Source organism: Schizophyllum commune, assembly GCF_000143185.2.
Source record: "Schizophyllum commune H4-8 unplaced genomic scaffold SCHCOscaffold_6, whole genome shotgun sequence".
NCBI classification, from domain to species: domain Eukaryota; kingdom Fungi; phylum Basidiomycota; class Agaricomycetes; order Agaricales; family Schizophyllaceae; genus Schizophyllum; species Schizophyllum commune.
This window is the reverse complement of record NW_026089543.1, coordinates 1,734,317-1,758,349: the sequence shown is the minus strand read 5'-3', so window position 1 is coordinate 1,758,349 and position 24,033 is coordinate 1,734,317. Positions and strand designations below refer to the sequence as shown.

At 56.4% G+C, this 24,033-nt stretch overlaps 10 protein-coding genes across 10 annotated transcripts; 4 read left to right on the top strand and 6 right to left on the bottom strand.

Annotated features, from left to right (window-relative positions):
- Positions 1 to 6: 6 nt before the first annotated feature.
- Positions 7 to 2,173, bottom strand: SCHCODRAFT_02626646 (uncharacterized protein). Its single transcript, XM_050345362.1, has 12 exons — positions 1,878 to 2,173; positions 1,793 to 1,825; positions 1,719 to 1,738; positions 1,653 to 1,667; positions 1,564 to 1,602; positions 1,418 to 1,503; positions 1,253 to 1,361; positions 1,016 to 1,184; positions 860 to 962; positions 782 to 805; positions 694 to 733; positions 7 to 639 (listed from the first exon to the last, which is right to left on the bottom strand). The coding sequence occupies exons 1-12, from the start codon at positions 1,948 to 1,950 to the stop codon at positions 97 to 99; spliced, it is 1,254 nt and encodes a 417-aa protein (XP_050200136.1). The 5' UTR covers positions 1,951 to 2,173; the 3' UTR covers positions 7 to 96.
- A 127-nt stretch (positions 2,174 to 2,300) lies between these two features.
- On the bottom strand, positions 2,301 to 5,163 carry SCHCODRAFT_02626643 (pyruvate decarboxylase). Its single transcript, XM_003032089.2, has 12 exons — positions 4,725 to 5,163; positions 4,632 to 4,673; positions 4,533 to 4,576; positions 4,356 to 4,477; positions 4,202 to 4,301; positions 4,036 to 4,150; positions 3,670 to 3,978; positions 3,478 to 3,618; positions 3,183 to 3,420; positions 3,036 to 3,128; positions 2,909 to 2,987; positions 2,301 to 2,854 (listed from the first exon to the last, which is right to left on the bottom strand). Exons 1-12 carry the CDS (start codon positions 4,866 to 4,868, stop codon positions 2,461 to 2,463), a joined length of 1,821 nt encoding a protein of 606 aa, XP_003032135.1. The 5' UTR covers positions 4,869 to 5,163; the 3' UTR covers positions 2,301 to 2,460.
- A 287-nt stretch (positions 5,164 to 5,450) lies between these two features.
- On the bottom strand, positions 5,451 to 6,123 carry SCHCODRAFT_02501739 (ankyrin; the record flags this gene model as incomplete). The annotated part of the gene is made up of 6 exons (XM_003032090.1): positions 5,451 to 5,552; positions 5,609 to 5,694; positions 5,755 to 5,855; positions 5,915 to 5,949; positions 6,005 to 6,037; positions 6,091 to 6,123. Coding segments are annotated over 6 exons (390 nt in total), but the record flags the coding sequence as incomplete, so codon positions are not given.
- Positions 6,124 to 6,176: 53 nt separating this feature from the next.
- SCHCODRAFT_01054521 (ankyrin) lies at positions 6,177 to 6,460 on the bottom strand (the record flags this gene model as incomplete). The annotated part of the gene is made up of 3 exons (XM_050340945.1): positions 6,177 to 6,204; positions 6,257 to 6,317; positions 6,370 to 6,460. Coding segments are annotated over 3 exons (180 nt in total), but the record flags the coding sequence as incomplete, so codon positions are not given.
- Positions 6,461 to 6,894: 434 nt separating this feature from the next.
- Positions 6,895 to 9,091, top strand: SCHCODRAFT_02626638 (transcription factor Tfb2). Its single transcript, XM_050345361.1, has 13 exons — positions 6,895 to 7,111; positions 7,162 to 7,266; positions 7,319 to 7,435; positions 7,488 to 7,587; positions 7,646 to 7,752; positions 7,801 to 7,900; positions 7,951 to 8,019; positions 8,081 to 8,164; positions 8,214 to 8,361; positions 8,411 to 8,541; positions 8,600 to 8,647; positions 8,696 to 8,774; positions 8,833 to 9,091. The coding sequence occupies exons 1-13, from the start codon at positions 6,966 to 6,968 to the stop codon at positions 9,003 to 9,005; spliced, it is 1,407 nt and encodes a 468-aa protein (XP_050200134.1). The 5' UTR covers positions 6,895 to 6,965; the 3' UTR covers positions 9,006 to 9,091.
- Positions 9,092 to 9,098: 7 nt separating this feature from the next.
- On the bottom strand, positions 9,099 to 11,303 carry SCHCODRAFT_02626635 (uncharacterized protein). The gene is made up of 7 exons (XM_003032091.3): positions 10,977 to 11,303; positions 10,898 to 10,925; positions 10,813 to 10,848; positions 10,586 to 10,762; positions 10,455 to 10,538; positions 10,289 to 10,407; positions 9,099 to 10,239 (listed from the first exon to the last, which is right to left on the bottom strand). Exons 1-7 carry the CDS (start codon positions 11,168 to 11,170, stop codon positions 9,423 to 9,425), a joined length of 1,455 nt encoding a protein of 484 aa, XP_003032137.1. The 5' UTR covers positions 11,171 to 11,303; the 3' UTR covers positions 9,099 to 9,422.
- A 1,962-nt stretch (positions 11,304 to 13,265) lies between these two features.
- SCHCODRAFT_02626631 (uncharacterized protein) lies at positions 13,266 to 14,192 on the top strand. Its single transcript, XM_003031649.2, has 3 exons — positions 13,266 to 13,423; positions 13,551 to 13,617; positions 13,672 to 14,192. Exons 1-3 carry the CDS (start codon positions 13,313 to 13,315, stop codon positions 13,815 to 13,817), a joined length of 324 nt encoding a protein of 107 aa, XP_003031695.1. The 5' UTR covers positions 13,266 to 13,312; the 3' UTR covers positions 13,818 to 14,192.
- Positions 14,193 to 15,185: 993 nt separating this feature from the next.
- On the top strand, positions 15,186 to 16,675 carry SCHCODRAFT_02626626 (uncharacterized protein). The gene is made up of 9 exons (XM_003031650.2): positions 15,186 to 15,367; positions 15,419 to 15,580; positions 15,629 to 15,714; positions 15,761 to 15,817; positions 15,873 to 15,923; positions 15,975 to 16,000; positions 16,050 to 16,159; positions 16,211 to 16,388; positions 16,439 to 16,675. Exons 1-9 carry the CDS (start codon positions 15,236 to 15,238, stop codon positions 16,567 to 16,569), a joined length of 933 nt encoding a protein of 310 aa, XP_003031696.1. The 5' UTR covers positions 15,186 to 15,235; the 3' UTR covers positions 16,570 to 16,675.
- Positions 16,676 to 16,679: 4 nt separating this feature from the next.
- SCHCODRAFT_02626620 (uncharacterized protein) lies at positions 16,680 to 18,413 on the bottom strand. Its single transcript, XM_003032092.2, has 3 exons — positions 17,992 to 18,413; positions 17,303 to 17,939; positions 16,680 to 17,246 (listed from the first exon to the last, which is right to left on the bottom strand). Exons 1-3 carry the CDS (start codon positions 18,092 to 18,094, stop codon positions 17,162 to 17,164), a joined length of 825 nt encoding a protein of 274 aa, XP_003032138.2. The 5' UTR covers positions 18,095 to 18,413; the 3' UTR covers positions 16,680 to 17,161.
- A 1,468-nt stretch (positions 18,414 to 19,881) lies between these two features.
- Positions 19,882 to 24,000, top strand: SCHCODRAFT_02626614 (TBC-domain-containing protein). The gene is made up of 5 exons (XM_050345360.1): positions 19,882 to 20,772; positions 20,821 to 23,036; positions 23,097 to 23,397; positions 23,461 to 23,640; positions 23,694 to 24,000. The coding sequence occupies exons 1-5, from the start codon at positions 19,963 to 19,965 to the stop codon at positions 23,790 to 23,792; spliced, it is 3,606 nt and encodes a 1,201-aa protein (XP_050200133.1). The 5' UTR covers positions 19,882 to 19,962; the 3' UTR covers positions 23,793 to 24,000.
- The last annotated feature ends 33 nt before the right edge of the window (positions 24,001 to 24,033 follow it).

Sequence of the window (24,033 nt, the reverse complement as noted above, 5' to 3'; positions counted from 1 at the left end):
CGTCGACACGTTCCGTGGCTTCCCCGTCAATAGAGACTGCCAGCGGAACCAAAACGGGATCAAAGTGTATAGGACGTACTCGTACAATGGAATAATTTATACCGCCATCGGGCGGAGTGCTAGTGATACATGGGCGTCCTCGTACTGGTGATCATGGCCAGCGCCCTCTTCTAATGGCGGCACGGGTTGCGGGGGCTGAGGTGGAGCGTCCGGATTCGGCGCAAATTCCAGGTCGAGAGATATGGAGCCCGTCGACCCGCCGCCGCCACGCCCGTGCGTGTACATCGAGTCCCGGTACATCGACGGCACGCGGTGTAGTTGCAGAGACTGGTGGTGCAGCTGCAACGACTGCTTCCCGAGCTCCATCATCTCCGCGTCGCCGACAAGGGTAGTGTCGCGGTCGAGGGTGAAGCGGACATCGCCGGTGAGCGCGGTGAGCTTGCTGCGCCCGCCGCCGCTGAAGCGCATGGGCGGGAGGTCGGCGTGCTCGGAGGGCACGGCGTGCGGCGCGACGACGTTGCGGAGGAAGGAGACGCTGTCGGTGTTGTTATCGCGCATGTTGAGGAGGATGCGGGAAGTGAGGACGCCGACGGCGGCGTGAAAGGGGGAATAGCTAAACCACGGAATGTGAGTGACGCCCTGTGTGCTGATTGAGCGACTAGCACTTCTTCTGAGATCCGACGATTGACTTACGGCGACCATCAGCTGATTGAGGACCAGAAGGACGAAAACTCTGCGATCAAGATTAGGAACGGGCTCGATATGAGATAGTTCAACGAACCCAAAGAACCAAGTGAGGTTATCTCTGGATCAATGACTCGTCAAAATCTACTCGAACGTAGTCAACGCAACCACGTACCGAATGAGAGTGCGGCGTAAAGAATAATCATGTCTATCTGACATAACCGTCCGCAGCGACGCTGCAAGTGCAAACGAAAAGAGAACGACTTCGAAAATAGTTGCTGAGTTGAAAGGTGAGCCAACGACATGGGGATAAGAGTAGCTCGAAACATACCCGGAAGCCACAAGGGCCACTCGCTTATGGAGTGGATGACCGGACAACCAGGAAGGTCAAGGTGCTCCGCACGCGCAATCAAGTCGTGACGCTTCATCGTATTTGTAATCAAGACGTAGAGGAAGCCGCCGACCGATGCAAGAAAGAGAATTCCGTTGAAAACTGCGACCTGGAAGGTAAAGGTAAGGTCAGCGCTAGTCAAACACTGTGTAGGTACCTCCTCAGCGCCATACTCACCCCTCTACAACACCGGTATAACGCATAGACACGCAGTTGCATGATGATCTCGACAGACCAGAGCAAGATAGCGCCAACGATCCTCGTGATCGCATCCATCGCCACACATCTTTCGGCGCGTTTGCGTTAGCTAGCGCCCGCCGATACCGCACAGAGTACACTTACACAGAATCGGAAGTAATACCGGGAATGGCGAATGTGTGGATCTGTATCACGTCGAATGCGAGGACTGCGATTGTGTAGTACCGGATCTATCACGGCGCCGTCATGGATTAGCAAGTACGCGGGTAGGAAGTAAGCGGGAAACATACCCAGAAATACGACCATTTCGCGAAGCCCGATCGTAGGGGCTGAGCGCCGTCAGTCGAGGTCGGACGTATAGAAGGAATGCTGTCCTTACCCACATGAGCCGTACCTACCGGAGAGTCAGTAAGAAGCGTGGGGAGGGATACGCGTAGCGACGCACCTCATCTCCCAGTGTCAGGACTACCCCTCCGTTAGCATCTCCTCATGTTCAGAGACGGCAACCGCAGCACGCACGATAATCATATACGACCCACGCAAGCCCCACGACTTTGAGGGAGGTCAGTCTCTGTACGATGGAGGGGGGATGGGATTTACTCACGGCACGCGTGCAATGGTACGAGGTTGCCCTTGTACAGCGTCGCGTACTCGTCGAGCCGCACGGCCGACGCCATCGCGCGCGGGCAACGAAGAAAGAAAACAGGCGCTCAGGCGCGTTCGAGCGCACGATGAAGGCCGTAGCGCTTGATATCGCTCGTCGCGCGCGGGGGAAAGGGAAGAGGAAAAGAGGACGAAGTTCGGCGGCTAATATAGGACGCCGTGGTCTCGTTCCAAAGCGGCCATGCCCAAGTTTCGAGCTGGCGCTGATGAAATGCTCGTTGACATCAAGGGGACGGGTATCATCAGCACCGTGTGCGAGGCGCGTGCGGCGAAATCGGATGTTTGATCCTGAATGTGGCTCGGCAAACGCCGGCTATTGTCCATGATTAGCTACCGGTTGATGTTCGGAGTCAAATCGTGATAGGTGGACGCGCCCGCAGCCTGAGCCTATATTGCGTTCCGAGTACAGGAGGCAGGTCAAGTCATAGGGTAGCCTCAAGACAGTCATCCGAAGTCTCTTTCTATAGTACTAGTACACTTTTCATGTTATGGCACACTGGCGAGTAGAAGCATATCCCATCTCACTAAACCGTCGCCAGCGTATCCATCTTCCCCTCATTCGCCACGTACGCATTCGTCTTCGCACTCAGCTCCGCCTGCGCCATCAACGCCGGCGGCGCATCCAACTGCTCCATCATCACCTCCACCAACTGCATCTCCTTCGCCTTCGCAAACTCAGGATCATCCAGCAACTTGCTCAGCTCGTCCCGGGTGTGCACCGTGTACGACTTCGACTTCGCCTCGTCGCCGCCGAGCACGTCGAGCAGCTTCGTCCACTTCCAGTTCGCGATATCGTTGTACTTGCGCGTCTTGCCGTGGAGGAAGCGCTCGATGGTGTAGCCCTTGTTGTTAAGGACGAAGATGGTGGGGGCGAGGCCGGAGCGGAGCATGGGGGAGAGTTCTTGAACGGTCAGTTGGCTAAGAGATATGTATGAGCACTAGGCTAGTAGGCGAGATGTGTACCTGACTTACAGACTACCGTCACCAATGAACAGGATTGTCCTATTCATGTTCAGCTCGCGAGCCGCAAGAGCAGCGCCCAGCGTGCTACCTGGCAAAATTTGAGACGGTGACCGTTTCGAGCTTCGTCTGTACTCACCGACTGTCCACCCAATAGATCCCCATAGGATCTGAGACACGAAGACGGCCGAGTTTGGCAGCGGTACATCCAAAATTCCGAAGCTCGAAGTCCCTGCGGTGCATACTCAGCATACGAGGCCTGAAGATTGCTGAGCGATTCACCCACCAGTTTCCGCGACAACCACGTCCTTGGGACGGAAGAACTTCGAGACCCGCGGCCACAGCCATGTATGCGTGATCACATCCGTGTTGTCCGTCGGCTCGATAGCCTTGAAGGGTGTGACCTCGAGCTTTGACGCACGGGAATGCAGCGATGCAAGCTTGTCCGAGAGTTTGGGGAGCAGCTGCTTCATACCAATATCATGGTAGACAGCGAACTGGATCTTCGTGTGGTCCGAATGAAGCTGAGGGTTGCGTGTTAGCGCTACATACTGGATGATCCTCATCGTCGAGCCACTCACCTCAATCGTCGACGCCGTGGGAATGCTGTAGGTAAAGTTACCCGTGTTGAAGTCGCTCTTCAGTGCACCGACGCTCAGGATGAGCTTGGCAGACTCGATCTTCTCCTTGACCGCAGGTCGACTGAGCGAGCCCACGTAGATCTGCCCAAAGTTTTAGCCTTCCATAAGAAGCCCATCGGCAAATCAACTGACCCCTCCATATCTCTCGTAGTCCTCGCCGATAGCAGTCTTGCCCATCGGAGCAGCATACACCGGAAAGCCAGTCTTCTTGACCAGCTCATCTAGCTCGGCGCGCACGTCATGGCGGACGGCACATGCGTCGACAAGTATGACGACCTCGCCGTCAGCAGCCTTCACTAGCCGCTCGATCTCGTCGATAACATGGCCCTCCGCAGCGGCCTCATTCGGTGGCAGGAGGCTGGACAGAGGGGTCTTGAGGCGGAGCGAAGGGATGCGCTTGTACGCGATATCCGTGGGCAGAGTGAGATAGGCAGGGCGAGCCTAAGGGAAAGAACGCGTCAGAAAAACTTTAAGATTCACAGGCAGCATAGTATAGACCTTGACGATGCAGCTCGTGAGCACGCGGTCAATCTCAGTCGCCGCCGTCTGAACATCGAAAAGATCCGCCTGCGCGATAGTGAACTGCTGAGCCGCTTTCTCGTACGCATCGTAGCTAGAACCGCGTCAGTCGCCGACTCGATAACCCGTCAGGTGACCGACTGACCGTCCATCGCCGAGGGTGTGATGCAGCATCGGCTTCGCCGTCTGCTGAGCAGTACTAGGCACGCCGACGATATGCAAGACGGGCACCATTTCCGAGAAAGCTGTGCGCGAACTTCCGTTAGATGCGGAGTTGGGTTGTATGCGCAATGACTGACCTCCTGCGATACCATTCATGGCAGACAGCTCTCCGACGCCAAACGTCGTGATGATGACACCTAGGCTGCGCTCTTTGACGCGAGCGTACCCGTCTGCGGCGTACGCCGCGTTGAGTTCATTGCTAAGCGGCAGAATGTGAGCTCGGGAGCATATATTGAGGGTAATATGTAGCGTACCAGTTGCCGACCCATTCCAGATGCGGGTGGTCCTCGACGAGATCCTGAGCACCGCGCGTCAGCTGTGATTTGTGATCGCAAAAATTGGGCGCCACATACCAGGAAACCCAGGTTGAAGTCACCCGGTACGCCAAAGATATACTGGGTGGAACGTCGTATTCAGCGTGTCCTGACGATCATTGCAAGACGTACCTTCACACCCAGCTGAACGAGACGCTCAAGCAGATAGCTCCCGACGTAGGTGTCCTTGATACCCTCCTTCTCCTTCAGCTCCTGCAGTTCGAGCTTGAGACGGTCAGCCTCGGCGCGGGATGCGGCTTCGCCTTGGGACGTCATTGTACGCGACTTCGAATTCAGTGGGCACGACTTCGAGGTCAGTCGAACTCGACTTCGGTGATGGGGGCAGAAAGCAGGAAGGTCTTCGATGCTTCGGCCAGTTTCTGACGCGCGTCGTCTATCTATACCTCGAAATCCCGGATTGCGAATCGCGAATGACGTCGGGCAGATGTCAGACGGCTCGGCGAGCTCAGCAGATGCGATGGCAAGCGGAGAAGCATTTGTGGACCTTCGAAGCGAGCCATAGCTGCAGAGTCCAGAGGAAGGCCGGAAAGAGTCTTGAGCGCAAGCATCGGGGATGGTAGAGCTTGAGAACAAGTGGATAACGGCATGAAGGTTAATTTCGGCACTTGCCGACTATACACTTCCAAGCACGTGGTTTGGACCCACAGCAGCACACGTGGCCCCATCAACCGGGCCGTCTCCAGGCCATCCCTATGAGCGGAGCATGACTTACTGGATCCAACCTACGGAGCCAGAGCCATTTCGCAAGGATCACATATCACTATATACACAACAATCGCAAACAGTGCTCCTATCATTCCCCCGCTTGAAGCGCCTCACTTCCGTAGCATGAGGCATTTAGCGCTTTCCACACGAGTCGATGATATGCTGCAGGATCCTACGCTTCTCCACCCCTCCGACGCCCTCTAGATCTTCCGGAGCCTCGCCATCTTGATTCAACTAAAAAGACCACCCCGAGTCAGTGTCACACCCGATGGATTCGCCTGTTCACGCACCCGCTCGCGGTCAGCGCCGGCATTAATGAGAAGGACGGCTGCCTCCGCATGGCCAGATTCTATGGCGAGGTGGAGGGGCGTGTTGCCTGTGAATGCGATGATACAGATCGTGAGCTAAGGGCGTAGCGCGGTAGGCGCCTACGTACCGATTCTATCCCCGGTATTCAGTCGTGTCTTGTTCGGGGCGGTCGACGACTCCAGAAGGAGTTTTATGAACCCGACGGACCCTGTGGTGGCCGCGCGATGTCTGCGAGTTATCCATGGGTGAGTCAAATCGGTCGAAGCCAGATCGTGCGCAAGACCTACAGTGGATGTTGATTTGCCCTATCTTTCGCGTTGATCTGCAGCAACCTCGCCTTGAGCAGGTGGGACGAAAGCCTGATTCCCTGCACTTACGTCGGCGCCTCTGGAGATTAAGAACTTTCCGATCTGATGTACGTTAGACCTTCTGGCTCGTCAAGGGGAAGTAATCGTAAGCTTACATCTATACGTGACTTTGATGCAGCGTAGTGTCTATCCAGGCGTCAGAGATGAGTAGCCGCAAAGGTGTACAATGAGCCTCTACGTACAGTGGCGTTATCCCCTTGTCGTTCTTGCTGTATCGGCCTCGAGTTAGTAGGTGATGGGAGCATGAGTGGTCATACGGACGCATTAACGTTGGCGCCTGCACCGACAAGCTCTGTGACGACTTCTGTCCAACCCGCGCTACCTACATAGGGTTTACGTTTGAAAGGGAGTAAAGCCACGAGAGAACAGCTTACAAGCAATGTGGAGCGGCGTCCAGCCTGCGGGATCTGGCTTGTCCACTTCCGCTTTGTTGTCGATCAAGTAGCGGACGACGTCGATATGGCCGAAGGTCGCCGCCCAATGAAGCGGCGTTCGGCCGTCCTACCAGGCCAGTTCAGGAGAATCATAGGAGCAGTAGGGCGCACATACACCGTCTACGGCGTTCACTGATGCAGGGTTTTCCGAAATTAATGTGCGTAGTAGGGAGAGCTGTCCTATTTAGTCACAATTAGGCCCGTCCAAGTGGGGATTTCGTGACTCCCGTACCATTTTGCGCAGCTGAGTGGACTGAGAGGCTAGCCATGTCGTCTCTGTCGACTCAGAGGTCAATATGAGCGCCAAACCATCGGGCTGTGAGGCATACGTACGACAGTAGGATCCAAGATGCGTTGTGACCGGGCGAGGGTGACGCGTTCACTCAACCGCCACAAAATCACGGCTATCACCGACGGACCTGCACCGGCGTGTGGCGGGCCGGCAAAGGCTGTCTTCAACTGCCACTGACTCCGCGGAGAACTCGCGCATTTCGACAGAGCGCCCCTCGGGATCCGGTCTTTGCCTTTTCACCGACATGCCATCCATCATACAGGAGGCTTCCAGTCAACCAGAACTCGCGTCTAGCGTCCCGCATTCTCTGCTGCCTTTTCTTCAGTCTCAACCACAAAATACCCTCGCACGACTATACCAACGACCTTCGTCATGTCTTTCTATCTTCCGGTTAACAACTTTCGTCCGATATGCTAGACGCGCGCTCATACTTGTTTAAGATTGCTTGGGCCCCTCGAGCGTCAGATTGTTATGAATCTTTTGTGGCTTGAGTCCGCTGTTCCAGTGTCGACTATGGGCGCTTGGGTCGTCCGTGAACACCAGAAGTAGGCGTAATACTCGCAGCGCCACAGCAAATCTCTTAACTCATGCCCTCAGGATCTACGAGGCCGCATTAGAAACGCTGGGAAAATTGCATATCGTCCCTACGTCCCCGGTAAAATTGGCTGTACATCCGACATTCAAGTCAAGCTTACGACAGGCCCTAACCGGAGGGTAAGTCGAAACACTGTGATTAGCGCCAGTTCTGCAACTCTGACATCCACAGGGGCACGCAAGGGAGTTTTGGGATACCAGCCGAACCAGATGGCAAGCAGCAGGCGCCTGATGTAGGAAAACTCGACGGATACGCGCTCGAGCGGTGGGAGGTGAGATAAGATTCCCCTCAATCTTACGGAGCGCAGCTCACCTCGTGCAATCGCCAAGACGATTCTCCACTTCATGGTGTCCTCCGGCACAGGGCAGGAGTCCGCACAACCAGCTGCCGGCGTCACGTACTTGTTGAAGGAGAGCGGCCTGATGGAGAGCCGAGGGTACGTCTAGACTCAATCAACTGCGATGCCCATTGACTCGTCTCGAAGGGGAACGCTGCGCATTACTTCGGCTGGGTTCCAGTTTCTTCTTTTGACGCCTCACGCCCAGCTTTGGGAGCTCTTGATACACTATCTGCGTTTGCAAGAGGTAAGCTAGCCTCCGCTCGTCGCTTCCGCCGCTTATTGCTGTCAAACAAGGCCAATAATATCGATCTCGTCGAGGTCCTCAGCTTCCTCTTCATGGTCTCGACAACGGAATTGGGCAAGGCAAGTTGACCTTAGTCTCGCGGTTCCTAGCCTCGAAATGCTTACCGGCGACCTACACCAGGAGTACTCGACGGAGAACCTGAGCACCAGTCAGCTAGTCGTGATGGACGACCTGCGTCACTACGGTCTGTTGTGGCAGCGGAAGGTTCGCGTGTGCGGCGCCATTACCGGGACATTGTCTGATACCCTCGCAGAAGAATTATCCTCGGTTCAGCCCCACGAGACTAGCGACCACCCTCACCTCCTCCGCGCCCCCGTTACCCACATCCTCCGGCCCAACGTCAGGCCCCAAAGAGGGCTTCATCGTCCTTGAAACGAATTACAGGGTGTATGCATACACAGGTACGCCCACTCCCGCGCTCCCCACTCTTGCGGCGCTAACAGCACCCAGACAACGCGCTCCAGACGGCCGTCCTGAATTTGTTCATCACGCCAAAGTATAGGTTTCCCAACCTCGTCGTCGGATCGATCACGCGCGAGAGCGTCAAGCGGGCGATGTCCAATGGCATTACAGCCGACCAGGTCGGTCCCTCGACTGTTTCTATACAACAATGGCCCAATCTGAGCGCGCCCCTCGCAGATTATCAGCTACCTGATTACTCACGCGCACCCCCAAATGCACAAAAATGTATGTCTCGTGGCTGTCACTCTCAACGACTAACTGACCTGGATTTAGAACCCTCTGCTACCTGTCACCGTCCAGGACCAAATCCGACTCTGGGAGCTCGAGCGCAACCGCACGAAATCACAGGAGGGTACGTCTTAGCGTGTTGGTCCGCTAGACGCCGCCGGCTGACGCTTTTGTTACCGAAGGGTTCTTGTACACGGAGTTCGCGTCGCAGGCGGACTACGAGTACGTCCTCAATTATGCGAAGCAGCTGGGGGTCGTGCTGTGGGAGAACCACGCGAAGCGCTGCTTCTTCGCCGCGCAGGAAGGTCACGCGAACATCAAGTCGTTCATTGAACGCAAGCGGGCTGGCATGTAGATACCATTATACTTTTGTGATGTCCATAGCCGCGGGGTTCTCGGTCGGAAGACTCGACTAATAAGCGTTGGTGCCAGGACAAGGAACTCGACGGTGTTGATGCTGCTCAGACGTACAAAATGTGCATCTAGTGCAATAAGAAGAACAATCAGGTCGCCGCGAAGAGGCAAGTGAATGCAGGTGCCCTAGGGAAATATCGTATATCACAGAGTCAGCCCAAAATCCCCGATACAGTACGGTTGGTATATACAGAAGTGGCAGGCCCTTCGAGTCGTTGAGACCTATATACAAGGCGAAGAGGTGCCCAAGAAAGGGGTCGTATGCTGGAAGAAACATACAGATGTGTGCAGAGGGAATAGGTAATGTAAAGCTACAGCAGAGTCGTGCGTGTGGTCTATAGTGCGGCGGGGGTCCGTGCTACTGGTCCTCGTAATGATACTCTTCCGGATCGTCCATGGCATGTAGGTTCTCGTTCATGTGGAAAGGAGGCGGTAAGGCGGGCGAGGGTCCGGATGATCCAGGGACTATGGTATGCAAAGACGACGAGTTGGATATATTAGGAAGGGGGAGCAAGGTGGCGGAATTGCGTGCCGGCCAATGCATCGGGTGGCTGGATACCGGCGGAGACTGGTGGTAATCAAATCGAGGGCCGTATGGGTCAGGCTGCATCGACGTCGGGCTACGATGAAGCGAGGAGGGACTGTGATGTTGGGCGACGGGGCTCCGTTGAGGTGGGTCGTTGTCCAATATCCAAGAAAGTGAAGACGGGCCAGCGCTCATGGACCGTATCGTGTAGGGCTCTTCGTGCTGTATCTGCCGCCCCCTTGCTGCGCTCAGGGTAGGGATGTGGTAGGGAGCGACCGTGGTTCGCGAGCGTGGTCTTCCGATAGGTCCGCCGGCCGAGGAGTAAGCGTCGTAAGGTTGGCTACTGGAGCTGCTGGCCGCGTTCCACCGTCCGCCGTGCGTCGGCATGTCCGGATGCCACCCCTGCTGGGATCCAGGGGATATGCCGGAAGACGACCTCGACCAGAAATCAGGCGTGCTCGACGATGTAGAGATTCGACGGGGAACCGGCGAGGAGAGGCGTGCGCGGTTTGGAATGGGATATAGGGAGCTGCCAGTGAAAGAATTCTTGGGTGAGAGAATGGGGGAGAAGAGTGATGTTTGAGACGATGTGTCTTCGGACTTGCATTGCGCACCGCCTGCTTGGTCGTCTTCGTCCTCGTCGTCCGCACTACGCAGATTGCGTCAGTTAGCAGGCGGAAGTGGCGTTGTAGACTTACGCTACTACAGGACGACCGTCCGCATCCATGACAATTTTCGGAGGAATTCGAAAGCTCGTGAGACGAAACGCGTGAGGATTCATGTATGGCGCCATAATATCTGGTCGCGTGCTGGGTCTCTTCGCGAAGGTGAGTTGTACTCCCCCCGGTGGATATTGGTTCGTACCTTGAGCGTACCGTTCTGTACGTCCGTTGTCGAGTAATACGCGACTAGATGCCAGTCTGCGTCGTTAATCGTGACGGTGATGGTCTGCGCGATTGTGAGCGAGAGTTTTCAGCAAGAGGGAAGCTGTGCACCTTCTTGTGGAGGCCGTCAAGCTTGAATGTAGTCGCTTCGAGTGCGGGGTTGCGAAAGCCCGTGTACAGGTGGTCGGTGGGACTGGGGGGACCTTGATGTCGTGTCGAGAGTTCCTCGGATGTGTAGTTGCGCCTACTTCCTCGTCCTTGAGGCCGCTCATTGATCTCGCGATAAACCTGACCTCGGCGTCAAGTTACAGCGTGGTAGAGATGGCGTGTGGGCTCACAAGGAAATTCTTGTGAATCCTCGAGGGTGACCACAACTAGATATAAATGAACGACCGCATATATGCGCGTAATTTGATCACGCACCATGCCGTCGGTCCATCGCTTGATATTGCTGGCCGTTCATGATCAGCTCCAGGTCGCGTCAACGTAGTAATGCACGCACCTTTCCTCCACTGCGAAGACGAAGACTGCGCCTGAGTGGATCATGGCGCGCCGTTCGCTCTCGTTAAGCCGGCGCCTGATGCGGGGCACGATGCCCTGTGCGGCCCCGTTGACGAGACGGAGGGCGTCGAGGGTGGTCTCGACGACGCCGTAGTAGGAGGGGACATGAGCGTCTTGCGCGCTGGCGCTCGACATGGGCGCAGGAAGAGGGGGGAGAAATACGTCCGCGGCGTCTGGCCCGGTGGCATATATAAACAATGGGAAATCCCATTTCGGGTCAGCACGCGCGCGTGCGTTGACACCCCCTCCGGCTTGGCTTCAAGTTGCCGTGCCCATCCCGCGTTAACAGCCCGATCCGGAAATTTCGTCTTTGGATCCATTTACATCCAGTAAATCCCCGGCGAGCAGGATTTCATACCAGATCCATGCCGCCAAGGACTCTCGTTATCCCCCGATCCGACCTGCTGAATCGCGCACCAAAGACGGGCCTCCCTGTCATCATAGCCAGCTGGTGTGCCCCCTCGCGTTGCGTCTGGAGACTGGCGAAGTGTTCTGTGTATTAGTAGCTGACGTTATGGGGCAGTCGCTAGGTCGAGAGCGGGTGCCCGTGTGTCCGCCGACAGTCGAACAGTCCTTCACACGGCACTTTCCTTACCTTCGACAGCGATCGCCTTCCTTCTTGCTCGACTGTCGATCATACCTGTCAATGTGTTCCCAAACGAACAAGAATTAACGGGAGAAACATGAAACTCACCGACATGCCTCTCCCGTGCTCTACCGGCAACGATTCATTGATCGCTAGCGGAACCCGCGAGCGGCGTCCCGCGCGGCGACCAGGTTGCAGGCCACGCCTGCAGCCAATTACATGGCCTTCATCTCGTGCGCTCGCGTGGAAGAAGCCTCCCACCTTAACGACTTCTTCGTCCGATAACTGACAGCTGGTCGAGCCTCGGACCTGGTACAAGCCTCCTCCGAGCTCGTACGCCTCTGCGCAGCTGTACCAGCTGTCAAGACCTGCGCCACCAAGTGATTTCCGACCGCGATGGCCACGACCAGAACAGCAGCAGGCCTCGATCACAAACAAGAAGGGCGGTCGTCGTGTGAAGCCCTTCACCCTGGAACGCTGGGAAGCAGGTCAATTGCTGAAGTTGGATCAATGGTTGCTACATCCTCATGTTCGTGACATGACTCACCGTGGAGATAGCATTGACGGCACCTCATTGAATGTGGGGTGCCTCTTGCTGGGAAGGCCATTATGGCGATGCTATTCCGAGCCGGCGATTGACAACGCGTTGCTCAGGCTCAGAGAACAAGCTTGAAAGTGTATATGCCTAAACAAGCCTGATCACAACATACATAGCTAAACCCCGACGCGCGAAGCCCTCGAGAGGATCGTCACCTAATCTAGAAGCTTAAGCAACGGGACCAAACGGAGACAGGACTGTATCGTACCGATCAATGACCAGCAACATGGCGGCGCCGAAGCTATCTGCGAAGACCTAGCGTCAGGTTCAACAAGATGACCAAATGGCTGCGCAGTTCTACTCACCGAATACCAATGTACGTTGCGTTCGTACAACAGTCGCCTGCCGCCGCGGAGACGGGTCGAATTTCCGGTAAAGATCTTGGTAATCACACGTACAAGACCACGGCCTTTGTGGTTACAAGGGGGCATCCCTCTGTGATCTTTCCCTCGACGCCGTCATTTGTGTGGGGAACCCCTGCGTCAGTGGCAGCGCTTGGTTGTATCAAGGAAGAGAGCTGCCGTTGATCGCGTATTCACCACCCGAGCGCATAAAAACCACGATTGAAGAGGGAGAAGGCGCTTGTCAAGGCGCTATGCTCGCAGACTGTGCATACGCCCCGTCGAGTGAGTTGGCCTCCTGCAGGCAGCCATTCGGTTCGCGGAGTGGGATGCAGTCCTATACAGAGAGAGCGGAGAAGAGGGAGCCATATCGAGGGTGCTGAGATCGTTGCGTCACGCAGTTGAAGTCCATGTTGCCGCGCGGCAATGTGCGGTAGAGGAAGCGATATTGCGGCACCAGTGCGGTCTTCCCGGATTTGATTAACGGATTCGGAAGCAGTCATTTCTTCCTACCGCCTGTCTGAGATTCCGGCGTCCGTGAAGCGATGTTCGGACTGTCAGCGCAGAGACGCAGAAGGGCGGAGGAAAGATGCATTGTCTCACGCAAAGGGGAAATTCGGCGGTCTCCGATACTCGCGTGGTTCGGATCGGCGGATCGACGGAGCCAAACCGGGACGCTGCCACTTCCGAGCCTCGTGGCCACCCCGCGGGTTGAACTTGACCTTCTCTCACGGTCGAGAGTCGTGTTCAATATGTCAACCCCGGCGCCAACCAAGGGAGTCAAGCCCGCTGTTAACGGCGTCAAGGCCGAGCAGAAGAAGGACGCCGCAGATATAACCAGCCCCCACGAGCTGACCGCTTTCGTGAGTGCCGCTGCCTTTCCTCGCGCGTCGGTGGCGGCCTCTGACCGATGCTGCCACCCTGTGTTCTCGCGGTACTGCGCACTCTTGCATCACCTTCCTATCTCTGCATCTACCTTGCGCCGGGCAGGTGGAGAGGCTCCTATCTCAATTGGACGACAAGTTCGAATCGATGTCGGGCCAAATAATGGAGAGGAGTGAGTGGTGTTGATTCGTGGCGTGCGGGATAGGCGGACTGAATACTGTCCCAGTGGACCAGATGTCCGCTCGTGTAGATGCGCTCGAGGCATCAATCCAAGATATCATTAGCGACGACCTCTCTCCTACTTCGCCTTCGCCCAACCCTACCACGCACCGTCGCCTGCCGAGCGGCCGGAAGTCCGGGGTGGGCTCGTAAAGGCGGTCGACTCAACACGTTCTACGCTCTCAAGCATTTTTACAACCTAGGCCGAGTACCATGCTATCACGTCGGCGCAGACTACGATTACTATACGCTCATTCATAGTGCAGAAATCCTACCGGTGCTTTCTGAAGCGTACGGGCGAATAATGGTTGTGTACAAGGGAGTCAAACTCAGCGCTTCTCTCGTACGGTATGGGCTTGCTTATCGAGGCGCAGTACATCTCGTCATGAACTTCCGCCGAACGAACGATCACTCTAACCCCTCGGACTTGCAGCGAGGGCTGATATTTCCTCGGAGCGCTCAAGAGACCTCTAACCCGCGTCCTACGACCGAATTCCTCGTGCGTAGCAGCATTCAGCGGCATGGCCATGAACCTGCCCCAAGGAGAGTCTACACTGTATACGATGGCGCCGGCGCTAGGTTCCTTCTAGCCTTGTTGCATCCCCTTAAGGTGGCTTGGCTATTGTTCAGTACGTGGTCAAGCTCAAGTCAGCGGGGCGGGCTGATAGACTCAATAGGCGATAGAGGACGGACACGAGCTATCGCCGTTTAGGATGGCGAGGCGACGATGTTAAGCATCGTCGGAGGTTCTACATCGGTAGACGCTGTCCAGCAAGTCCGAGGAGGGCTACCCAAAATACGCTGGTATGGATCCAGTATGAGGTGAGAAAGTTGACGCGCAGCTTGCTCCGATTCGGAAGTTGCGAATGTTGACTTTCTCCAGCTCTTGCTAGACTGCTTTGTCTACTTACAAACGTTGGTACAGGCCCTAATTTTGAGATCGCTCAGTTCACGCGTCCGGATGCCCATTGCGTAGAGCCGACGAGCTCTCCTGAGGTTAAGTTGAGGACCAGCCAGACGTAGGATTCCTCCCTATGGATTCGGCGCTCGCTTCAGGCGCGTAAAGGAGATGCACCCGTCCACCTTGTAGACTACTACAAGGTTCAAGTTTTACTCAGCCGCGCACTCATCATTGTAGGTTTGATACTGCCCCGGCGATCTACAGATCCCTGAATTTCTCTGTTCCTCTAGAATTTCCGCTGATGCAAGGGCAGAATTTCATCTAAATCGTATTTCAGACTCGGACGAGCGAGGTGCGCTGCTGCGCTATGCGTAGAGTGCCTGTGTTGGATTCCTCGGAGGGTATAATAGAGAAGCTCGCTGCGAGGTAGCTGCAGAGGACAACTAAGCCTTGGCGACAGTAGAGGCTCTGGTAGAGCCACGGTGACCAGGAGGCGCGCAACGCGACGTGGTCCGCCCGAATAATAATTCCGAATATCGACCGCCGACGCGTGACGTAATAGCCATGTGGGATCGGGTCGAACGTCCGGACTGGGCAGATCCCGGTTTTTGTGCGGTCCTGCTCGTTGCATCCTGCCTCATTTCTCAACGTTTCCGACGACGAGCTCATCATGGTCTCGGTCACTGTCAACGCTGCGGGGCGTCCGCCAGCCTTTGCGCGCGGATTTCCCATCACTGTCGAGGTCCCGAACGACGGCAAGGTCGCAGATATCAAGGCTGCTATCCATGCCAAGTTCCCCAAGGTGCGCCCCAGAGACGCCGCGCATCTATAACTGGGCTGATAAGGCTATTAGTACTATTCTACACGTCAAAAACTCAGCGTCCCCTCGGATAAGAAGGCCCTCGCGGACGACGCGCCGGTGAAGGAGCTCTTCTCCGGCGCGTCGCAAGGCGAGCTAGTCGTGAAAGATCTCGGCCCCCAAATCAGTTGGAGGACGGTGTTCCTGATTGAATACGTGCGTGCTATGTTGCGATACTCAGAACGTGTTACTCATTGCTATCAGGTCGGACCGCTGCTCATTCATCCCCTGTTCTACTTCTATCCTGGCGTATTCTACGGCCAGGATGTGAAGCACAGCGCCATGCAGACGTACGTCACCTCTGGCGCTATACATTCCCCTGCTCACGATTTGTAGTTATGCCTTTGCTCTCATCATGGGCCATTTCATCAAGCGGGAACTGGAAACACTGTTGTGAGTTCCCCGCAACCCTGCTTCAGCGTCTGCCGTTATGCTAACCGGTAGACAGTGTACATCGCTTCTCGCACGCCACTATGCCCTTCTTCAATGTATTCAAAAAGTGAGAAGCCCGCCTCGGTGCTTTGTCTGCGCCTGACCACGAACGTTCTAGTTCTGGCCATTACCATCTCCTTAGCGGTATGCAAATATTCCCTCTTCTCTTAGATGGTGACTGACAGAAAGGCAGGGTTATTGCTGGCGTTTGATCTGTACAGACCAGGATACTCCGCTCCCGCCGTCGCCGGAACCCTACTCGATGACCCTACTTTCCTCAAAGCCTGCGCCGGATTAGTTATCGTACGCGCAGCTTGTTCCTCGATTATGCAAGGTACTTACTCCTTTTGGCAGGCTTTTGAGCTCCTCAACTTGAATGCACACTTGGTGTTGCGTTCGTTGCGTCCCGCCGGCACAACCAAGCGCGGGATTCCTTATGGGTTCGGATTCGGTCTCGTCTCTTGCCCGAATTATCTGTTCGAGACCCTGGCATGGACGACGATCACTGTGATGACGGGCGGGAGTCTAGCGTGTACGAATCAGGATCTCGACATGCGAAGTAAATAGCTGACTTTTCTCTAGCAATTCTGTTTCTGGTCGTCGCGACGGTCCAGATGGCTATCTGGGCGCTGAAGAAGCACAACCAGTACAAGAAGGAGTTTGGCAAGGCGTACCCCCGGGGGAGGAAAGCCATGTTCCCCTTCATCCTCTAGCCGTTGGCGCGTTGATCGTATCGCTTCGTCTCTTACGCCGACCAATACATGTACGCTTCTCGCATGCTTATCTCCTGAAAATTGGCCAGTCCCCAATTGCTTTCAGGCACTTCTGTATGCTGCTCGGCCCTTCAATAGCGTCTCATCCGCATGGGTCGACCTCGAAGCCCCGATTGAAGTGCGCGTTGTCCGTATATGGTCCGCGAAGGACGGACCCACGACGTTGCCAAGGGATTCGCAAGGCGCCGTCTCGGTGTCGTTCTGACAATCTTGATCTATAGATCCTTCGTTAGGCAGTTCGCAACCTGGGTCTCGCGAAGTCCCATGTCGTCGGAGGATACATAGGTCGGGGCAGCGCCAGGGAAGCGAGCCAATTGTTACATTGTAGGGATACATAGGTGTGTACAGGTTGAGGAGTTTATATGTGCTATATGCTTACTAGAGACGGCCAGGGCGTTTATCCATCTATCTAAAAAGTCCGAATTTGTGGCATACCATATGAATTAACCAGAATGAGTCGAGGAAGCAGGCAATCGCTGCGGATAGCATAGGCGTGTAATAAGTTGAATCCTCCGTCTTTGAAGCTACGCGTCTAATCATTGCCCGTGTTCCTAGGCCTGATCTTGTCCCGCCTCAGGGACAGCGGACGCTCCTTCCCCTTCAGCCGCTCGTAGACACTGTAACGCCTCGCAGTCAGCGTACATCCCCCATCACAGCCCCCGCGACGACTCACCCGCACGCGTTGCATACCTGTGCCCCGACCTTGTTCCGCCGCCAGACGCTTGTCGTGCGAGTGTGGCAGTGAGTGCACTCGGGGCCCGAGTAATTCGCCTCTCGTACGACGTCCGAGTCGTCGTCCGCGTCGATGAGCTCGCGCGGGCGGAGCTTCCCGCGCTGGGAGAGGTAGAGGCCGCACGCGTTGCAGAGAAGGCCCGGGATGCGTGTGTCGCGGCGCCATAGCGGCGTCGTGCGTGTGCGGCAGTGCCAGCATATCTTCTCTGGCGGCGTGGGAGGGCCACTCGTGGGCGCGGCGGGAGCCATGGAGCGGTATGTCGAGTTGTACTGCGCCGCCGTGGGTGGCGTCCAGAGATTAGGATCGTTCAGGAACTCCTCAAGGTCCTGGATGGTTGGAGAGGAGTCCTCAGGTGGATACGGACTGGCAGCGGCGTGGGCGACGGCCAACGATGGGTGGACGTAGGAGCCCGCTCCATAGGGTGGCATACTCTGCACAGGCGACAGCGAGTATGAACTTGCTGGTGATGCAGCCCAAGAACGCGCGTCAGCTGGTGGGGCAGGGTACGCTGGGTAAGTAGGAGCGAAGTAGTGGTCCATTGCGCTGCTTGCCCCAGCAGGCGAAGGACGGGAGTACGCTGTCCAACGTGTTAGTAAGTGGGCTTTATGGCCAACATTGATGACGCTGACGATGTACACCAGGATAGCTCGATCCATCCCGCGAAGACGTGCGGCTGTGCGATGGGCGACGCGGGGCCACGCCGCCTGCGTAGTATGCGCTCTGGCTAGACATGGTTTCTGGCAGGGTTGAAAGTGGCATTGGACGCGTCGCCACATCCTGCTTATGTACCTCGCCCTATCTTGCATCACGCTGCGGAGCCTCACAGCGCCCGCGCGGCACGCCCGACGAATCTGAGGGAGCTAACACATTGAAGGAGGTAAGTCTGGCTGAGTCGCAGTCATCGCATGACAGATGCCGATTGATGATTTACGGCACACACTGGCCGCTACACGAGTCACGCCGGAGGGGGACGGCCCTTGGGCGATTAGAGATCCAGCGGTCGAAGGAGGGATCTCGCCCTCAGACGGAAACGCGAATCAGGGGATGCGGGGGTGAGCCTGTGCTCTGATGCGCCGGCATGTATACGCAATGCTGAATTGGCCATTCCGCAGGTGTGCTATTGTTTCTCGAGCCCCTGTGGTCTGGGAGGGAATGCATCGAAGCTGGCAGACACTGCGGGCGGGAGTAGGATGCAGTGGCTGGAGAGATGCGTTGAGTTAGGAACAGTCACTGCGCCGCTGCCAGTGCGTGTCGGTCCGCGCCGCCATCACACACGTGACCGTCCGCCGGCAGTTTGCCTTCAAATCTCGATGTAAGCCTTGGAATTTCGGGCTCTATCTTGGTGAGTTCCATGTCTGCATCTGATGCGAGCGGCGAGTTCCCAATTTCTGGGACCTCTTGGTCTTGCCTTACCGTTCCGGGCGAATGTGCGAAGAAGTCTCGTCATCCCGTATTCTCTTGCTGATGGGTTCGATAGCCCTTTTACACTCTGCGGCGGTTCGACTCTTGGTTCGACTTCTGCCGCTTGGGTTGTACTCAATGAGTACGCAGGACTCTCACTTCTCAGCGAACATGCATGAATGTGAGTCAATTGTATGCAATACACACTGCCTAACGCTCGCACAGAGGGCAAGAGGCGACACATCTCTGTTCGCGAATTCAATACGTTGGACAGCCAAAAAATTCTGTCCGCCTCAATCGTGGAATCAGAGGCACACCACCGCCATGCCTACAAACTCGTCTCGATGGTTAAGCGCCCATCGAGATCTCCGATGTCGACAGCCCCCGTCAAGCCACCCGCGAACAATGACCGGAACATCGACGGCGCTACAGGTCCTGTCGTCAAACCAGGGGCCGCTTGCCTGCTTGGCTCCGATAAGATAGGATGGTGGTAGAACAGTCTGCGCTGGCACTCGGCTACGATCAGCGCAGCATTTTCAATGCTCTACGCGACTGTGGGGAAGGCGGAGAACTGGCTTGCTAGGCCTTGCCGACGCCAACGATGGCTTTCATCGAACTTCGATGCAATGGCAATCCAGGCCTTTTCTTCAATGTTCTCTTTTGCGTTTCGACGGCGGGCCCAACACCTTCTGGCGAGTTGGGGGCGGAAAACGCGCAGACCTTCCAATAATTCCCTGGTCTCATAGGAGATGCGGGCAACGAGATCCCGGGTATCATAACATATCGTTGAGTCTTCGTTGTATGTTGCCTATGATCATATTCGAGACATATCGAGGACCGTTTGCTTCGAATGCTGTCAGGAACTGTACATAGACGCCGTTTCAGCGAGAGTAGGTCGTCGAGATAGGCTTGATTAATGAACGTGGCACTTCCTTGATGCCGTCTGACGAAGTGAAACCTTTGCTAGCCTCAGACTTGTAGAGGAGCTCTGCAGAGGTTGCCTGTACGTCGCGATGCCATAATGCCTGCAAAGGATTGATTACAAGCATCTGAGAAAACGAACATTGAACGCGTGACTCGGTAACTGCCGAAAAGGCTATCACCGCTGTGCCGCCGGCAAGTTGTCGGTCCTTGTCATCGCGCTCGATGCGCCGCCCGCGGAACGGCGAATAACAGGACGCGTTATCTCGTGCAGCTCTATGTCGTCGCAGTCCTCGACCCCAGTCCGCTCGCACCCTCTCTCCCCTGACGAACTTCCCTCGAGCTCCAGGTCGCGCAAGTCTCGGAGCAGTTCCAAGCAGCAGGCTGCTGGCTCATCGTCCACCGCGGACTTAACGACCCCCTCTGCAACCTACTTCTCCCTCAAGGCGCAACTTGAGAAGGATGGCGGAGCGCGCTGGGACGGCAGCGTCCGCGGCTATAGCGCGCGCACGGAGAAGCCAAAGTCGGCGGCGTCTGGTGCTGCACACGATCGGTTGACGACGATGTGGGATCGCCCAGCTCCCCTCCTGTTCGTCAACCAGCAACCCGCGGCTCTACCAACCTCTCCCCCTCGAACACCTCGTCCTGGTGCCCTTGTACCCTCTGAGGTAATCGACGTCAACGAAGCGTCAACGCCACTAGCACCTCAAATCGTCTCGACTAGATGGCATGAATATTCGGACGAGGCGATACAGGCGGCCATTTCGTCCTTTAGCGAGGCGGAGACGCCTGCCGAGGTCTCCAGACACCCCTATCATCCCGTCATACGCGTCTTGTCGCAGGCATTGCACAAGGTGACGCGCGCACGCGTAGAGCTAGAGGAGAATAGGCGCCTCTTACTCGAGAGGGAGGAAGAGCGGCTGCAGAGGGCGGAGGACTTCTTGAAAGGCCTTGACACACCAGAGCAAGATGTAGCTCGCCGAATGATGAGCGCGCTCTACCCCGAGAAGGCGGAGGGGATGGGAGGGGACGAGCCCGTCGAGGAAGGAGAGGATCGTCTGCAAATTCGGAGGCAACCCAGTATGCGGGTGCGTGTGTTCTACTCCCATCAGGAAACACAACTGACGACGCCGTAGTCGCTAGCGGAATCACTTTGTGAAGCCCTCGAGGATGAGGTCCCGCTCTCGCAAAGCATACCGCAGGAGCCAATACTGTCCAACATGCCTCCGCGCAAACCAGATACCGAATCAGATGCTGGCGCCGATCAACGCTCTGTCGCAGACTCCGAGGACGTCTTTGACGACAGAGCTTCCGTCATATCCAGAACGTCTTCCGTAGGGGACTGGATGGGCTCCTGGTGGGGGAAGGGCAAGCGAGGACGGCCCGAACCTGTTAAGGCGACACAGTCAGCGCCTCCCGCGACCATATCGGAGGAGACGGAGCGACCTAGGCCAACGCGACGCAAATCTGCTAAGAGCGTCTTCGGTGCACTCGGTATTTCCATCCTCAATCCTAGCATCTCGTCCAATGTCGCTCGTCCGCAGGCCGTCATCGAGACTTCTGCAGAAGACGAGTCCGCTCAGACCATCACACTGCCTTCAGAGGGAACGGCATCCACGCCGGAGAGCCGTCTGATGTCGCCGGCAGTCTCTACCCCTGCTATGCCTACAATGTCTCGACTGACTACTGAGGTCCTACCGGACAACACTATGATCGAGACCACATCTTCGATCGAAGAGGCAGAGGAGAAGCCTCTCTTGCGGCAGGGCGCATCTCTTCGCGCGATCGTCAATGCCACTCGTATCATGACTGGTGAACCTAGCAGCATTTTGGAGGACCAGGGCCGGGAGACGGGGCCGCTGATATCGCGTCTAGCCTACGAACTGGTGCGCAACGCCCGCGACACGGGTCTTGACCTCCGGAAGCCTCAGAAAGAGCGCAAGGACCGGAGGCACCCATCGAGGGTCGTCTCGGAAACTGCTGTCGAAGAACCGGCCTCCGCGACTTCTACGGTCTTCCCGACTTCGCAGGGACTCGATGCGACCATGACGCTCAATCGGGCGCTTCGAAAGCAGCTGCAATCGGGGCACAGGAAGGCAATGGCGAAGGGCGCCGCCATCATGCAACCGTTTTCGTCGCCGCTTTTTGGGTCCTTCTCTAGCCAGCAGCAGCGGAAGCCGAGCACGCAGAGCGGTGCTGCCGGGACCTCGGCCTCTGGGCAAGACACTACGCTTGCTGCCGCCTCAATTCCTCCGGTCAAGAAGCCTGGGTCGGTGCCACTGGAGTCCATCATCCCCGCCGTCGCGAAGCCGCCAACGCAATACCTTTCACGCACCTATACTCCCCTCACGTCGCGCGATTTCCAGTTCTCCATTCCGCTCCCTCAGTCGGCGTCGCGGTTCTCCATATATCACGACGACAATAAGCCGCTGACGGACCGGTACGGCTTCATGTACGATGTGTCGCAGTATGATGTCCTTCTCCTCATCCGGGCGAAGGAATGTGGTAGTACGGCGCCTGCCTGTCTAACCGGGGTCAAGATTGCGGATCGAGAGGAGAATAATGCGTGGCCGGAGGACGAGGATGGCCAGTTGAAGGAGACGATTGACATCGTCAAGGAGAACTGCCAATGCGACGGTTCACCCGACTCCGCCCCCGTGATTGCGGAGTCGCCAACTGCTGAGTCCGTGGCACCGAGTCTCAAGTCGCGCTCGTCGTCGAAGAGCAGAAGGCGCTCGTCAACGCTTGTATCGTCTGCCGTGGCATCAAGCATCAATACGCCCGCGACGTCCATCCTCTCCGTCAACACAAGCACCCCTCGTCATGCTTGCGCGAATACCGTACGCCGCCTGTTAGACCAGCTTGTCGAGATCCATGACCAGCGCCAAGCCTCCCGGCGCAAAGAGTGGGACGCATTTGTCAAGCAACGCCGCGCCGCGCGCGCCTCCGCCGCGAAGACGCACAACTCGTCTGCATCCAGTGGCGCGGCCGCCATCCTCGGCCTCGGCACAGAGATTGACGAGGAAGAGCTCTCCCACTCGGAGGGGCTCATCGGCTTCGCGCAGCTCGGGCTGTCCGCGAACAACAGCGAGAAGCGTGAGTTCGACCGGCTCGTGCATGGCGGGATCCCGCTTGTGTATCGCGCGAAGGTGTGGCTCGAGTGCAGCGGCGCGCTGGAGATGCGCGAGCCGGGGCTATTCCAGGACTTGTTAGCGAAGGAGGACGCAAGCAATGAGTCGGTGATGGGCGAGATTGCGAAGGACGTCGGGCGGACCATGCCATTGAACGTGTTCTTTGGCGGCGACGGCGCCGGAGTCGAGAAATTGCGCAGGGTGCTTATTGCTTATAGTCGGTGGGTGGCCTCTTCTCCCGACTATATTTGCGAACCAGGAAAAATTGACATGCTATACAGACGAAACACCTCCGTCGGGTACTGCCAGGGGATGAACCTCATCACGTCGACGCTGCTGCTGGTGTACGGCGACGAGGAGGATGCGTTCTGGGTTCTAGCCGCGATCATCGAGCGCTTGCTTCCCGAGGACTTCTTCTCGCCTTCGCTGCTCCCGTCCCGTGCGTGCCCTATGGTCTTGATGGATTATGTGCAAGATCAGCTGCCGAAGCTGCACAACCACCTTCTCGACCTCGGAATTGACCTCCCAGCGATCTGCTTCTCGTGGTTCTTGTCCTTGTTCACGGATTGCCTGCCTGTGGAGGTAAGTGATGTGTCGCTACGCTTGAGGGCGTCGAAGCTGATCGGCTTTCTCCCGCCGATTTAGACGCTATTTCGTTTGTGGGATGTGTTCATGGTGAATGGGCTGGACGTTCTCTTCCGGGTCGCGCTGGCGATCTTGAAGAACAACGAGCAGGAGCTGCTACAATGCGAATCCATCTCGGCCGTTTATGTCGCCTTGGAGAGCCTTCCAACGAGGATGTGGGAAGCGGACAAGTTGATACAGGTATGCCTTTCGCCCTTCTCTGGCATCATCGCTTTACTGACCAACTTGAACAGGCTGCGGCGGACCTTCGAAGCACGGTGTCACATAACGATTTGGTGAACAAGCGGAACGCGCATGTTGCCGAGCTCATTGCCTTGGTTTCGTCAGAATGAACATAGGAATTGTGGAACACAAGGACACTCGCTTACATATTTGCTCTCATACCTGGCTGTATCTTCTACCATAAACATTTTCTCGTGGCTAATGTGTATCACTACGTATTCACGGTAGATATTGTGGATGACCTTGGGACTATCACATTCGTTAGAGCTATATCGCTTGAGCGCGTTTCAGACAGCTGTGCCTCTACTTGCGTCTGCCTTTGCTCGGAACAAGCCTAATCGGGACTTCAAA